Source organism: Gasterosteus aculeatus, chromosome 4 (genome assembly GCF_964276395.1).
Source record: "Gasterosteus aculeatus chromosome 4, fGasAcu3.hap1.1, whole genome shotgun sequence".
Taxonomy (NCBI): domain Eukaryota; kingdom Metazoa; phylum Chordata; class Actinopteri; order Perciformes; family Gasterosteidae; genus Gasterosteus; species Gasterosteus aculeatus.
Genome location: NC_135691.1, coordinates 9174523 through 9190507, shown reverse-complemented (window position 1 = coordinate 9190507; position 15985 = coordinate 9174523). Strand labels below are relative to the sequence as shown.

General features: G+C 43.4%; 1 protein-coding gene across 1 annotated transcript; it reads left to right on the top strand.

The window, feature by feature from the left end:
• The first annotated feature begins 2768 nt into the window (after window positions 1-2768).
• On the top strand, window positions 2769-15538 carry LOC120818406 (neuronal acetylcholine receptor subunit beta-2). Its single transcript, XM_040175445.2, has 6 exons — window positions 2769-3332; window positions 9399-9544; window positions 9661-9705; window positions 9915-10024; window positions 12274-13240; window positions 13879-15538. Exons 1-6 carry the CDS (start codon window positions 3281-3283, stop codon window positions 14017-14019), a joined length of 1461 nt encoding a protein of 486 aa, XP_040031379.1. The 5' UTR covers window positions 2769-3280; the 3' UTR covers window positions 14020-15538.
• The last annotated feature ends 447 nt before the right edge of the window (window positions 15539-15985 follow it).

Below are 15985 nucleotides of genomic sequence, written 5' to 3'. Positions count from 1 at the left end.
ATTTTCACAATTCACAATCAGTTCCATCACTTCTTCTGCAAAAGAAAATACTGGAACCTGGATTTGCTCCACGCGGTGCCCATGTTTTTATATGCCAGCATGTTTCTTTCTCTTCAATGGGCATTTAAGTCACACGCTGCATTTACAACAAGACTTTTTTGCCGACTCTCCACCCGCCTTTTCTCTGAACTCGGCCTGTGTCTTGTGCTTCTGGGTCTGAGTACTCTGGAGGCCTTACAGCGAGCCCCGTCAGAACATTTAACCAAGTTCAGCCTTCATAAGATTCCTGCTGCCCCCCCCCAAAATAATTCTTACCCACATAGCTCAGCAGGGGTTTACATGCCTGTTTGGTTCAAAGGAGATGAGAAGGGAGCGTTATGGTTTGAAAACAATTCAAGAAGAAAGAGCGAAGGTAAAGGGGGGGAGAATGTGAAAAATGGAGCAGGAACATAGAAGAATAAAAGTGACGCAAGAGTGCAAATAAAGGAGAGCAAGAGTGAAGGAAAACAACAATGAGGTAACAAAGACATTAGAAATAGATGACACATGCTCATCTCTACACATCTCAGATCTCCGATTGTATTGTCCCTCATACTGTGTCCGAGACAACAAATGTCCCATTTATGAATTTATGGTAACATTGATGCAGCGGGGGAATAGGCTGCTTCAGGGTGGCACTATCACTCAACAGTGTTTGATGAAAGTGCTGCTGGTGCGTAGGCTCTGTGCAGTAAGCCAAACAGGCTTAATCCATTGAAATGATATGCAATATGATGACGCATCTGCTGGGAAGTAAATGCAGAGTTTTCTGTGTTTGTGAGTTTTACCTGCAGGGGCATTGTGGAGGCGACACATGACGTAGATGTGTGTTTGTGTGTACATGCATACGGGGCTGTGTGCAGTGTCTGGTTAATTTGTTCATGCTGACAGAGGGCTTTGGCTGATGTTATTATTGCTGTAGAAAATCAATTCATGAACTATTCTGCAAATGTAAATACTTCAGCACTTTGACTTCCAGATTAAAACAATGTATGCCTTTTACCTTTTGAGGAACAAATGTGACCACATGAACAAGTCTTTATGTATGTAAAAGTTTGGATAAAGCGTTAATCAATTGTCCCAATCATTGACCATTTTATTTGGATGCTTCACCCTTCAGGCGGTTCTGCCGTTATCCATTTGTTGAGACTTTAAACTTGGGCCGATGGTTTGGTAAATACCCCCATGCCCGTTGGGCCGGTACTCGCCACGACTTGGTCGGTATCTCGTGAGGCAAAAAAAGTGAACCGGAAAATAGGTTTTACTTTCGTTTTTTTTTTACTTTACTTTTTTTGATGTGATGAAGCTGCAACCCCCAGTTTGGTAACCACAGGTTTAAGGTAAAACTAATCAGACTAAATACATTCTGAATGTTTTTGTTGAAGGAACATGTGTGAAGGATAACATTTTAAGTTCACCCTCGTTCTTTAATAAAAGCCTGTTTGTGTGTCTCTTACTTGCATGTAATATTACCAATCTTTCAGCTGTCAGCATTTACAAACAATGGCTACAAAGTGATCCACAAATTCCTGCTTTGAGTGCGTGTGCGTGTGGCCCCATCAGACCCCACAGTGAGCTCTCAGGAGTCCTGATTGAATCTGCCCCTCTGCTCCTCTCCTTTGCTTTTAGGATGCAAAGATTATGCTCATTAGGAGAGGCGGGCGGGGACTTTGGAAGGCAGATGCTCGCGTGTGGCTCTAATGGGGGGATAACACAATTTGGTTGCATTTGCTGCATTATGATACTTGTTAATTTTAACTGTGTGTGTGTGTATTTGTGAATACAAACCGTATAATACCTCTTATCTATCTGGGAAAGAGTACGGGCAAAGTTCATTTGAGAGAACTCTGTGTTCCTGCATGTTCCCTTGACTGCAAATGTTAGAAGCATCACATATCACTCTAAAGTAACACTTTCTGTCTGAAGTTTAACATTTTGGGAAATGCACATTGATGCCTTTCTAAGGGAATGGCTTCACTCTTCTCACCTTTCTCTTGGTAAGACGTATATTGACACATGAATATAACAGTCTCATCCCCTTTTCTTCAACATTCAAATTGATATCCATCCCTCTTTCTTTGTATGTCATTGTGTTCACAATAACATGATTAACTGAAGTACATGTAATGGCAATACTTGAGATTTCTGCTATAAGCTTTTGGAAACCCCTCCATCAAAGCGGTTTCTTCTGGATCTATGGTGGTGAATTGTCCATGAGAAAGACACTCAAAGCTGACCTTGACCTTTGACCTCCCTGTGGTGATGGTGGAAACAGTGGGAAACTGTCCCATAGGATCAATAAAACACCACACTCCCCGGATGGTTTCCTATAGAAATGCCAGCACCTGAACGTTTCCATGGTTCCTACAACCAAACACAGTGTTTTTAATGCGGATAAATGACGCAACGCATATTCAGTCCCTGTTTTTAATTGCTTTATGTTATCACTAAGCAACATAATTCAGAATTTAAAGACATTTTTCTCTTTAAACGGTTTCTTTTTGTAGTTTAAGCCCCCCCACGTTTAGGCTCCTTGTAGCTGATGAGCTTCAAAGTGAGTCAGAATGAACTCTTAAGTGCATTTTCAATGAGGGGGTTTCTCCTTTGATTGGAGAAGATAAAGTGGTTTTCAATCTCTGCTGGGTATTAAATGTCTTGCCGCCCTGAAGGCTTCTGAGTCGTATCGCTTCCTGTTTGTTGTCATGCCGCACTGGGCCGATCATGACGGCAGAGGGTGAAAGTGACGCCCGACGGGAGGGCGCACTGGGCGGCCAGTGCAAAGTGAGCACCGGGGCGCTTAAATCTTTCATCTGGAGAAACGGCCGCTTCGGTGATAACAGGATTGCCGTGTCCCCACTAGCTCCTTTCCCACGTTTCCCCCGTAGAAAACGATATTTGCATCGCCCGAGAACCAATTAGCGTAACGGGGGATCTGTTCTCTGCGGCGGTTTTCCGCTGCGCGCAATCACAGCTCCAGGACCAGCGGCGCAGTCGGTGCGCTCTGGCTGAAAGCATCCATCCAGCAGTCAGCGCTGCCCTCCATGCCTCCAAGCATCCACTGTCGGCCGTCATCAGCGAAACCCACTGCAATGAAACCGATATAATCCTGTCTGCTTTTACTTTTTTTGGGTTCCACTTTTTCCTTATTTCCCGGGATAGAAAAAAAGAAAACAAGGCGAGAAGACGCTCCCCACCCCGCCGTAAGTTTTGGCGTGCGTGTCGCACTGGAGGGGAGGAAAGGATGGCAGCCCCGGTGAAAGCAGCGTTGGCTCTCCTGGTTCTCACCGTGGCAAGTGAGTAATCCTTTCAAATCCTTCCGGAACGGGACAAGGGAGGCTTCTGCTTGGCGTAAGAGGCTCGGGGTGTCACACTCTCTCTCCCTGCGGTGTGCATGACGATTCTTATACCTAACAGGTCCGGGAAGTGTTTGCAATATTAAGAAATGTACATGATTTGTATCCAAACATCAGCCCTCCGCCCTTAAGAGCTAAAAATGAGCCGGAAACTCTGTGTGAGTTTTTTATCTCTCGTTTGGGAAACTGGATAAATCACAGTTGAGTCTACGCACCACACAAGTAACCGGAAAGCGTGCTGGCGGAGGAAATAATGGTATTTCCGTTCTGCTGACAACTTAACACGTGATTTTACACGCCGCCTAAATAAACTAATTGCCCTGTTAAAAAAGAGACCCCCATGGAGTCTTAATTAAATTGCTGAATACTGCATGAGTGCAACGCTGGAGGAGAATGCGTTGCTGCACACGTTCCATTTCCCTCTTGGGGGTTTAGATCTTATTGTGGACATGTATCGACTTGACAAAATGACAAACTGGTTTTCTCCGTCCCTCAGGGCCCAAATGGACCCTCTTCACAAAGTACTTTGACTTTAATTTAGTGCACCTCTATCATTATGTTCAGGAGAATATAGGTTTGGATCATTTCTGTTGAGCTGTCCATGGTGCTGTAATCTGAACGTGTCAGTGAATGATTGCTGCACAATTTCCACAGACCCAAGCACCCATTGTGTCATCTTCCTCAAATACATTGAGTGTGTTTAGATTGCTGCCCTTATGACCTTTCGTGTCCTCTTTTCCTAATTTGCATCCTCAGAATTGTAGCACCTTACATGGGCATCTAAATCTCGGGTTCACTTTATGTCAACGTGCCGTAACACCTGATTAAATGTTTTGCTCATTAAAAGCTCGCAAGATGCCCAGGAGTGCAAGAAAGGGGGGAAATTATGCTATCTGTGTGTGACAACCCTGCCACTGCTTATCCACAGCCCTCTGGTTAACTAGTGGGAGTGCAGATATATGCAGCTCTAAGTGTTGTCCTGCCCTTGACTTTATTACTGCTTTCTCATAACTGCAAATGTGTCGAGAGTACTCGCTGTCAGTGAGTCAACACTTCATAGTAATCTATTAGCCATTGTTGCACTTTGAATGAGAGAAAGTAGGCAGCTGAATAGAGATCTATGTAATCTGGAGCCAGAGAGAGCTGCATCGGATGCATTGACAAGAAAGGTACTTGGTAGTTACATGTGAGAGTGCTACCGAGGGAGCTAAGGACAGAAGAAAGACGATTTTACTGCCGCCTATGTCCCTCTTCTGTTCCTGAGAGGAAAACAGCAAAGCAGGACAGAAAGACACAAGGGCAAGGACAAATAAAGTTGATTTCAGTTGGTTTTATCCTCACAGACAGAGGACAAATTGCCTGTGATAACAAGTTTAAGGGCAAACAACCAACAGGTTTCCAATGAGACACATGCATCCGTCCATCCGTTGTTTCTAACTGCTAATCCCGTTCAGGGTCACGTGGGGGGGGCTGGAGTTACCCAGACTATCGCACGCCCAAGACATTTAAAAAGCCCAGACTCCAAGTCTCTTTGCAGATACATTGTGAGCGATAGTAAATATCTACTGGAACATGGCCATGTGGATGCATTTGTGTGGCATCCTACATTGTTTTGGCCCCCAGAAAGGCCCCCCATCTCCCAAAGATGGCAAAGCATTGAATAATTCACTGAACTAAAAACTATCCTACAGTATGCCGAGTGTGGACACTTTTCTTTCTGTACACCTGACCCATAACAAGGCCTGTCCATCCATCAGCATCACCAAAACACAGCAGCAAAACAGCGTGTACGAATGTTTTTTGTCTCAATTTATGAATTTCTATATGTTGTGATTTCTATATATGCGATTTTGATTTGGTTTAAAAATACCTGGAGAGTAATCTTTTATTGTGGTTGAATTCCGCCTTGTGAGATGATGGTATTTTTATTTTAGAGGCAATGAATAATTGAGGTATGGAGAGCACAGCAAGGCGGAGAGAAGTGTGTGTGTATATGTGTGTGCATACATGTGTGATGGGTCCTGCCGGTAGACTCCCTATCGCTCTGTCTCATCTTACATTGAGCTCATACACATCTCATTTTAGCCTCATGTACGATTCTAGCATGTACTGTCAAACCCCTGACATTGCTCTACGGCCCCCACTGCAACGCTCCCTCAGTCCGTTCCACTAGTCACATAAAGTGTGTCCTCGGTTTATCCTTATGCTATTATCCCTACATTTTTCTCATGCTGAAATAAGTGAATACCCAGAGAGAAGCTATACGCACATGCTTCATGTGAGAGGACAACAACAGAATGGTAAAACATTGATACAGAAGAGGCCAAGATATCATGATTTTTAGTCCATATGGCCGAAAAACAAAGAATTCTAGCTTTTGCATAATGTAACCACTATCATTATTTAAGTATTTTACCTCCCTTTCTGGTAAAAGTTCATGTCTTGTCAAATGCCATCAGTCCTTTGCTAATTCATGCTTTCTGCAAGCCATCAATGTCACTGTGGTTACATTCATGTTCATAAATGGAGTTCATAAATGGAGATAAAGTACAAAAGATTTTTGAGTAGTAGTCTTCATGATGTTTAAAATGAACTTCATGCAGGTAGAGTGCCCCTTGGATATTAATGGGAGGATGTGCAGATTATGGAAAACATTATTTATTTCATTTGCTCATCACAGATAATGATTCAACAGCATAGATAACTTTATAATAAGATAATTATCTCCATTTTGTGGCCGACGTTTGTCACGTTTAGCTGCTTTTGCATTTTACTGAGACTAATTAAATTAAGCACAACGACCAATACAACTAAAACAATGAGCTGATTAGGATTTATAAAGAGTGGTAGTTTCTTTTAATTAAAATAATAAACTTGTGTGCCATTATGCAGCGGTGTGCACCCTTATTACAAATATTGGCTTTAAACCCATTTAACAAATGTATGAATCACTGTGATTTTACTGAATCATTCAAATGAAGGATCCTATTTCATTTTATTTTGTGAAATTATTATACTAACCTGGTAATTGTTTTTTCCCACTTGCTGTTGTGTTGTGTGCGTCTACCGCCTGCGATGTGTCTCCATCTCCTCTCTATGTGGCGTCCTGACAGACACAGCGGTGGTCCCTCTTAGGACATTCACCCTTGAGGTTTTGTGTCATGTCACAGCTGCTCACATGTCGGACACTCGGTCCGGTCTCCTCTTCAAACCGAGGCCTGATTGAGGTTAACGTGAACTGACCAAGTGTAGAACTCACACGCTATCGCTTTCCCGCACCTGCCTTTAAAGCTCAGTGCCTTTAGTTCTATCTGACGTGTGTCAGAAAATGTTTTCATCTTGGATATATTGATGTGACAGTTGGCAGCAATGCTGACAACAAGTGGAAGTAAAGTGACAAAATACACAATATCCGTAGTTGTCAAAAGCTGCCAACTGCACAGTTCTCAGATTCCTGGCGTATGTTGCTGATGTCAGCTCAGAATTTTTTGCACAGCTTTTTCAATACGACTGGTGACAAAAATAGAACCACAAAAATATTCTACTAAAAATCGGCTTGGACAGTGTTGGACACTCGGTGGTGGAGACCCCCTCCCTCCTCCCGGATGACAAAGGTATTAGAATGTAATCACTAAATGTCTTGTTGGTTCAAGGTGAAGGTGAACACGCTGACCAAAATGTTGTCTCTGCTTGCTGTGGACAGACGTCCCTGACAGTTCTCAGTTCATCCGGATCCAAATTGAGAGCCTAAGCAGAGTATGTCATATGTTGTACCGGTTATTAGGGATTTTTGATATTGGGTTTTATACTGTAGATAAAAGTGACTCGACCCACACAGACAGCTGCTGGACTAACCGTAGCCTTTGCTTGGTCTCATGAAACAATAGCAGGTGTGGCAACAGTGACATTGAGAAAGGGGCCTACGCGCACTCCAAAATAGGAGAAATATGAGGTTACTCTTTGCGCTGATGGTCCCTTCGGTGCTCAGCTGAATGTAAAGGTCAACACATCAACCTCCACACTTACAGAGATTAGTAAATTTACTGGTTCCTCTGGTGTCTTGTTCACTTTCCCCAAATTAGATTCAGATTAATCTCATGTATCAGGTTGTACGCTTCTTGGCTGCGACACACACAGAATTGACGTCTCTCTTTTCTACCTTGTCCCCGTCCTGTTGACATTGTCAAGTAAGCAGGAAACCCAGAGCCAACCGATCACAAATAAGGTGTTCACATAATCCTCCCAGAAAACAGGAAACACACAAAAACAAAAGAAAGAAAACAGGAGGGAACAGGTACAAGACATACACAAGAGAAAAGGCTTTAAATGAAAGCCGCTGTGACGCAGAGTGCCTTTTGGCTTGTACGCTGAGGAAACCAGCTTGATATTTCTATTTTCAAAAGAGAAATAGCAGCTACGCAGATATAAAGTCAATCAATAATAAACGAGCCAAAAAGAATGGACTCGACTGAAGGGATTTTCTTTTCAGAAATTTAAAATGTATGAAAGTCTGGCATCATCTATGTTTCAAACCAGCCACGATCTTGAAGCTGTGTGACCCATTCCCACTTTGTTCTTTGATGTTTAAATGAGTGAAATGAGCCCTGCAGGGTGTGTGTGTGTGTGTGTGTGCGTAACTGCAAATAGATTCACTATCGTCATACTACGGAAGATTGCACCCATTGATGACATCCATTATGAGATATATATGAGAAGCCTGGGTAGAAAGTAAGAAGGTAAACGTGTGTTTATATGTTGACGTGTGTGACACTGAATACACCATTACATCATGTCTGTAATCTTCACCAGATCAGAGACACACTCATTACTCACATTACTTCCATTACACACTCATTACATCTGTGGACCAAACTGAACTCACGGCACGAGATTTAAATATTGCTTCACAAACTACTTCTACGGGCATCTGTGCGGATATTGTGTTTTTTGTCATTATAATATATTATAATATATAAACTAAATGATATTCATAGAGACAAAGCAATGATCAGGAAACATGTGTCATTTATCAAAGGGATTTCTTCGAGGATTTTGATTCAATCCCCATAACAATATAATATAATATTCAGGTACAAACAGACACTCCGACTCCAGCCTACGCACATCCGTAAGATAAAACTGAGATCATCCGCTACGCGCGTCTAGTCACCATGCCTGATTGTTTAAGACACAGAGACACATTATACATCGCACCGTGTCATTCAGGTACGAGTGCAGCATCTCAATACTCTCTCCACTGAGATGATAACATTAGGGAAATCATGTAGTTGTGCAGAGCTGCAGTTTGACATTTTTGGCAAGGTGTCTGACAGAATGAGATGACATAACTACCAGAGGTTGTCATAGCGTTCTAAAATAGAATACATCTGAATTACTCCCATGCAGCTTGGCGGAAGAGATAAAAATATAAAAGTCAGCTGTAATTCACTGTGAATGATAATTCCAACTAGCAGGTTGACTTGGACCATGTCAGGGATGCGGGGAAGGCAGGACTCAAACGCAGACGTGGAGTAAGAAAAGTTGAAAAAAAAAGAAGAAGAAAAGAAGACTTTAATAGTCAAAAATACCAAAAGCAAAGGGCCAAGGGGCAAAAATACACACAAACCAGGGCAAAAAGGCAAGCACAAACTAGAGACATCCAGGACATTCGACAATGACGCGACAAGTGACAGGAGACACACAGCTTAAATACACCAGGGAGGTGCAGGTGATTGGACACAGGTGGAAACAATCAGACAATCACAGGGGATGACAGGACAAGGCAGGAAGTGAAGTTACCCAGGGAGACAAGAAGCAGAAACTACAAAATAAGGCAGGAAATGATACCACACCGTGACAGACCAAGCTGTTTGTAATATTTCAGAGCCTTTACAACATGACTGAGGAAACATGTCCGTGGACTCCTATTTAACACAGGTACCGATTGGTTGTACGTAGCTGCTCACCAAATCCCTTTCTTCTGTGTGCGTACGTGCGTGTGTACAGCTGCCTTGTGTGCGGAGGTCGAGGAACGACTGGTGAGTCAACTCTTGTCCCCCGAGCGCTACAACAAGCTGATCAGACCGGCCGTCAACAACAGCCAGCAGGTCACCATCTACATCCAGGTGTCTCTGGCCCAGCTGATCAACGTGGTGAGGACGCACACCCTCTATCCAAATCTTCATATGCTCTTATTATAGAGTGTTCCAAAAGAACACAGATGTTGGAGACAGTTCTTTGAGTTCCCTTCTTCCTATCTGTGTTTCAGAATGAGAGGGAGCAGATCATGACCACCAACTGCTGGCTCAGTCAGGTTTGCGTCTCCTCTCGTACTCTGGTCTAAAATGCTACGTCTTTGCCAAACCAAACCGTACCAGTGTGGAACTGGTATATTTATGGGCAGAAGTAGCTCACTCTGTGGGGACTTGGCTTGGATCAAGTGTTGATTGTGGCCTGGTGGCTAGGAAGATGAGTTGAATCTATTCCCTCATGTGTGTGCATGTGTGTGCACTTCTTCACCAGGTGTGGAATGACTACAGATTAATGTGGGAACCTGAACAGTACGAGGGAATCAAGAAAATCCGGCTCCCGTCACAACACATCTGGCTCCCGGACATCGTTCTCTACAACAAGTACGTCGCCTTCGTGAAACACAAAATGAGAAAATGTGTTTTTGCATGAAACTCAGTGATTAAAAGAGCAACAAACACAAACAATGATACATTTGATTTGATCTTAAAATGTTTTCTGATATCCACTTATACCTCTTATGCCCTCATCCCACTTTTCACCTGTTTTAGTAAAATGAGTTTTGTTAACACTATCTAGACGTGGTCTCGTGGTGATGAGTTTAAAGTCTGAGAGATCACAGGTGTTATGGGGAAAACGAGAGCGGGACATATTGAAGTCATAAAATGCGCTGATAAGACAACGGTGCATTTGGTCACACCTTTGATAGCCGATGTAAACATCAAGTGATCGTATCTCACATTTATAATTAAAATTATGTAATATTTAAAGCGACTAGCTTGCAGCAACCTGACATTTCAAATGTTTCAGCTGCATTTCACGATATGGATTATGATTTAATGGCATAATTCATATTGCATTTTAAAATCAAAATTCTCATCCTAAATAAATGGTCATTACACCCTCACTGCAGATTCAAGAACTCTGAAAAAGGAAAACATCACAACCCCTACATTATGTGTGTTTTTCCACATTGAGTAGGAATGCACCAAAATCATCTTGCAGCTGTATAAAATAGCTGCAAGGGAAAGTTAATGCACAACAATGTTAATGCGATAATGAGTTAGTTCAAGAAGAAATGAGCCCCACCGCCTTCATCCGCTGGATCTCTCCACAATAAATGTCAACACCTGGGTCTTTCGTGTCCTTCTGCTAGTTTCTTGTATGTCATTTACGAATGACTTTTTTGTGTCTCAAATTAAGTCTTACGGCTCAGATTTATGTTCTCAGGAATCAGGAAACATTTATTGCCAAAATATGTCAAACATACAAGGAATTTGTCTTGGCGGTTGATGCGTGACAGTAAACAGTTTAACAATGGACAACAAGACAGCAGTGCACAAGTAATAAAATAAAATGAAATGCTAATGCAATGGGTTAGTAGAATAAGGCTATGGGTTAGTATAAAAGAAGAGAATAAAGTTAAAGTTAAAAATTTTAAATATTTAAAAAGTTAAAAAATATTAAAAATAAAGTGCACTATCGAACAAGTGACAAAGTGACGAGTGACGACAAAGTGACGAGTGAAAAATTACAGTTAAAAAAACATGTGCAGTATGAAGCAGAGTGATCGGGGGAATGTCATAGTCAGTCAGTGGGGGACCGGGCTCTATTAATGAGCCCGACTGCCGACGGGAAGAAACTGTTCGTGTGGCGGGAGGTCTTAGTCCTGATGGACCTCAGCCTCCTGCCAGATGGAAGGGGCACAAACCGTTTTTGTCCGGGGTGAGAGGGGTCGGCTAAGATCTTTTTAGCTCGCTTCAGAGACCTGGAAGCGAACAAGTCCTCCAGGGACGGCAGATTGCAGTCGATCACCCTCTCTGCAGAGCGGATGACACGCTGCAGCCTGCCTTTGTCCTTGGCTGTGGCTGCAGCGTACCAGACGGTGATGGAGGAGCAGAGGATGGACTCGATGATGGCCGTGTAGAACTGCACCATCAGTCTTTGGCAGGTTGAATTTCTTCAGCTGCCTCAGGAAGAACAACCTCTGCTGATCCCTCTTGGTGATGGAGCTGATGTTCAGCTCCCACTTGAGGTCCCGGGTGATGATGGAGCCCAGGAAACGGAAGGAATCCACAATAGTGACGGGGGAGTCACACAGGGTGATCGGGGAAGGTGGGGCTCTTTTCCTCCGGAAATCCACAACCATCTCCACTGTCTTTAGAGCGTTGAGCTCCAGGTTGTTCTGGCTGCACCACGACACCAGATGGTCAGACTCCCACCTGTAGGCGGACTCATCCCCACCGGAGATCAGTCCAATGACCCTCTTGAGGGGGCCAATCCCTATATTGGGAACCTCTGGATTACACTATCTAACTGTACTGAAAGTGGTAGTTAAAAACTTTTACTAAATATAATGAGTCGTGGGTCGTCGTGGCGCAGGGATTAGAGAAGGTGTGCTGGGAAGCACAAGGTTGGTGGTTCGATTCCAGGCTGCCCCATGTTCCATGTCGAAGTGTCCCTGAGCAAGACGCCTAACCCCTAATTGCTCCCCAGGCAAAAATGTGAAAAAGCCATGGGTTTAAAGTGTAATGTAAGTCGCTTTGGATAAAAGCATCTGCTAAATGACCTGTAATGTAATAATGACTGGCCGTTTTTTTCGCTTACCTCGTTCTTTTCTCCTCCCTTTCAGTGCCGATGGGACGTACGAAGTCTCCTTCTACTCCAATGTCGTCGTCTCCAACAATGGCGAGGTGGCCTGGCTCCCGCCGGCCATCTACAAGTCGGCCTGCAAAATCGAAGTCCGTGATTTCCCTTTTGACCAGCAGAACTGCACCCTCAAGTTCCGCTCCTGGACCTACGACCACACCGAGATTGACCTCATCCTGCTCAGTGATTTTGCCTCACGTGACGACTTCAAACCCAGCGGTGAGTGGGACATAGTTTCCCTGCCTGGACGTAAGAATGAAGACCCCAATGACATCAGGTACCTGGACATCACCTACGACTTCATCATCAAGAGAAAGCCTCTCTTCTACACCATCAACCTGATTATTCCGTGCATCCTGATAACGTCGTTGGCTATTCTGGTGTTCTACCTCCCGTCAGACTGTGGTGAGAAGATGACTCTCTGTATCTCGGTCCTCTTGGCCCTGACTGTGTTTTTACTCCTTATTTCAAAGATTGTGCCGCCCACGTCTTTAGCAGTGCCTCTGATCGGAAAGTACCTGATGTTTTCAATGGTGCTGGTCACCTTCTCCATCGTCACCAGCGTTTGCGTGCTCAACGTGCACCATCGCTCCCCCAGTACACACACCATGCCTCCGTGGGTCAAGCGTGTCTTCCTGTATCGGCTCCCCTCTTACCTCTTCATGCGGAGACCCGGCAGCTCCAACATCCGCGAGAAGTTCCGCAAAAAACACCAGCAGCGATCGTACTCCGACCTCCAGCTGAGTCCTGCGGGGATGGCAGATTGCTCCTCGTCCTTCTTTGTGAACGAGGATTCGGCCAAACGCTACGGCTGGAAGATCAGCGACCTGCCAGAGAACACTGAGTTCAGGAAGAGGATGACGCTCAAGTCCAACATTGACACGGAGGATGCGGTGGACGGAGTGCGCTACATCGCAGAGAAGATGAAGAGCGAGGACGATGATGAGGGGGTAGGTGTATCGGCATGTGCAATTTGGCCAAATGTCTAAAAATGTGAGATCGATTTTGGTTTTTAAATGAAAAATAACACCTTTTTATAGATTTTCTCTGTGTGGCAGGAACAAGTCTAAAAAAGGAGACCAACATTTTGTATGGGCCTTCTAGAACTCTAGTATGATGTTTGACCTATGAACTTAGTGAACCACATACATTTAAGACAATCCTCTACAACTTTGGACAGAACAGCTCGTACCACCTATGAGATGTCATGGACTACTTTTTGTAATCTGCATAATAACAGTTTTGGAAATGATTGTGTTTAGAATGGTTATTTTTCTGTGAATAGCTCAATTGACTTTATTATTGTGAAGTTCTGTCTAAGTTATTCCAAAATATTGCACCGGTACATCAATGGTGATTCTTTTTTCGCCATGTGATTTGTTTAAATAAATTGCACTGTTCAGCACGAGGAAAATCCGCCACAAAGTTGGCAGAGTCCAAAGAAGCTTTGGTACGAAGTGGTTTCAGCCATTAAATCATGAGACATGTGACATTACAAATATAAATAGCATGTCAGGCAAAAAATAACAATTGGGTTCGAAACAAAGAACAAAACGGGTGAAATTTAAAATCTAACTTCTCTCTACAGATCATTGAAGACTGGAAGTACGTTGCCATGGTGATCGACCGTCTCTTCCTGTGGATCTTTGTGTTTGTGTGTGTGGTCGGGACGCTGGGCCTCTTCATGCAGCCTCTGTTCCAGAATTACAACACTCCCATCGTTGATTAAATGGACTGCAAACAAAATAGCTGAAAGGTCATCATGAACTTTGATTGCCGCCCTAGAAACAGAGCTCTGATTTTAACACACATACTCAAATGTCTGCCTCGCCACACACGCTCACTGGGAAACTATAATGATGCACGTTAGCCTTCCTCCTCCACCCCCCCCCCCGCCCTTATGACAACGTGTTGTCCCTTTCATCCTCCATGTGTCCTGCCATCTTAAGTGGGATCCACTTATTTCATGTAACTAAGGGATACATGTTTTCATAGTTTGGCCGTCATTCAGAGGCGGGGATGGTAAAGATCTAGGAAAACAGTATATTTACTATATATGATGTCTGTTGTAACATCGGTCACAGTTTACATTACATTGTTTTTTCTGCTAAAAATGTCCCGAACCTTCCTAGTTGTACACTTTTTGATTTGTTCAATAAGTTCATAATCAAAAGGAAGCAATGGCCAAAACTATGAAAACAAGACCCAATTTACAATATACCATAATTATCTTTAAATTCAAAATGTCAAGTTAAACCACCATTCAGCCATGATGATCTTTCTCAGAGATGAATATAGATCCATAGTCTTCAAGTATTGACTTCTAACGGTATCTTAAGAAGAAAACATTACCTGAAACTGTTGAATTTATATTGTTCCGTCCCTTATCGCTGCTCACAAAGGTTTACCTGGACAACGTCAACTCAGGACTTTTTAGGCTTAGAACAGAGTTGGTTTTGCTTTTTTTTGAAGATGAGTCCCTTCTTTCTTGGATTGCCTCAGTTTGTTGTTTCCAAAGCACACATTCTGTCTACGTTTCTAGTATACAATACAGAAAACTGTTGCACTGCTCAAATGATAATGGATGAGCGTGTACACAAGTAACCAGCCGTTTTTTACCGCCCCCCCCCCCCCCCCCCCCCCGCCACACACACACACCTCCCTGTGTCAACTGATTATAATACTGATCCAATGTGTGACAAGATGCTGTTGTGATGTTTTGAACAGGCCGGGTTTAAGATGACGGGACATTTTAAGAAAGCGAAAAAACGCGTATCTCATCGGCGCAGTGCTCCTCAGCATCCAGCACCAAGGAAACCAGCAGTAATACTATTGTACAGTATTTTACACACACAGACCTGGGCAGCAATGTGCCAAACAGCCTGGCTCCTCACTCGCCATATCTTCAATCATGTCGTACGCTTTATTATCGCAGTCTTCTCTCAGTCTTCTCTCAGAGATGTTATTTGAATACGTGTCAAGAAATTATTTCCACTGTCATAACACACACGCGTGTCACTATCCAGGGAACAGGTGCACTGTAGACGACTAATCCAGATCTATTTGTTTTCTTTCAACTTTTTTTTATTGGATGGAATGAAACATAGCCTTTTTTCTATTTCATCCCACTGGCCAGTCATGTTGTCGAGTTGTTTCTGTCTAGACAACATTTGCTGAGAACTTCAGGAAGGGACTTTGATTGGAGCTGATGTCTTGATAACTGGATCAATAAAAGGAAATGAAAGCAATAAGTAGACCTGCTGAATTGCGTCATCATGGTAATTGTATTTTATTCAACAATGTTGACATGCCTCGTTTCTATATTGAGCTCCTCGGGCTGTTCTCCAGCGTTTCTTCTCGTAAAATGATTATTTGAGTACCGTCTCGTTAAGGACTTAACAGCTCAAACATTCTGCAGACTCTTTTCTTCCACCTCACACATTTTCGATGATTCAAAACAAAGCACAACTTGCAGGCATTTGGCATTTTGTAAAGAGGTTCCTGAAGTATATGTGCCCTTTGTGTGTGCGTGTGTGTGTGTGTGTGTGTGTGTGTGTGTGTGTGTGTGTAAACTCTCCGGTCCGTGCTAAATGTTGGTCAGCTGACTTCGCCTTCATCAGACAGTCTCATATCTCCGGGCTTTGCAACTTCGCCTTCTGTTAGTTTGAGACGGCGGCAAAGCGCTGAGCTGCTGA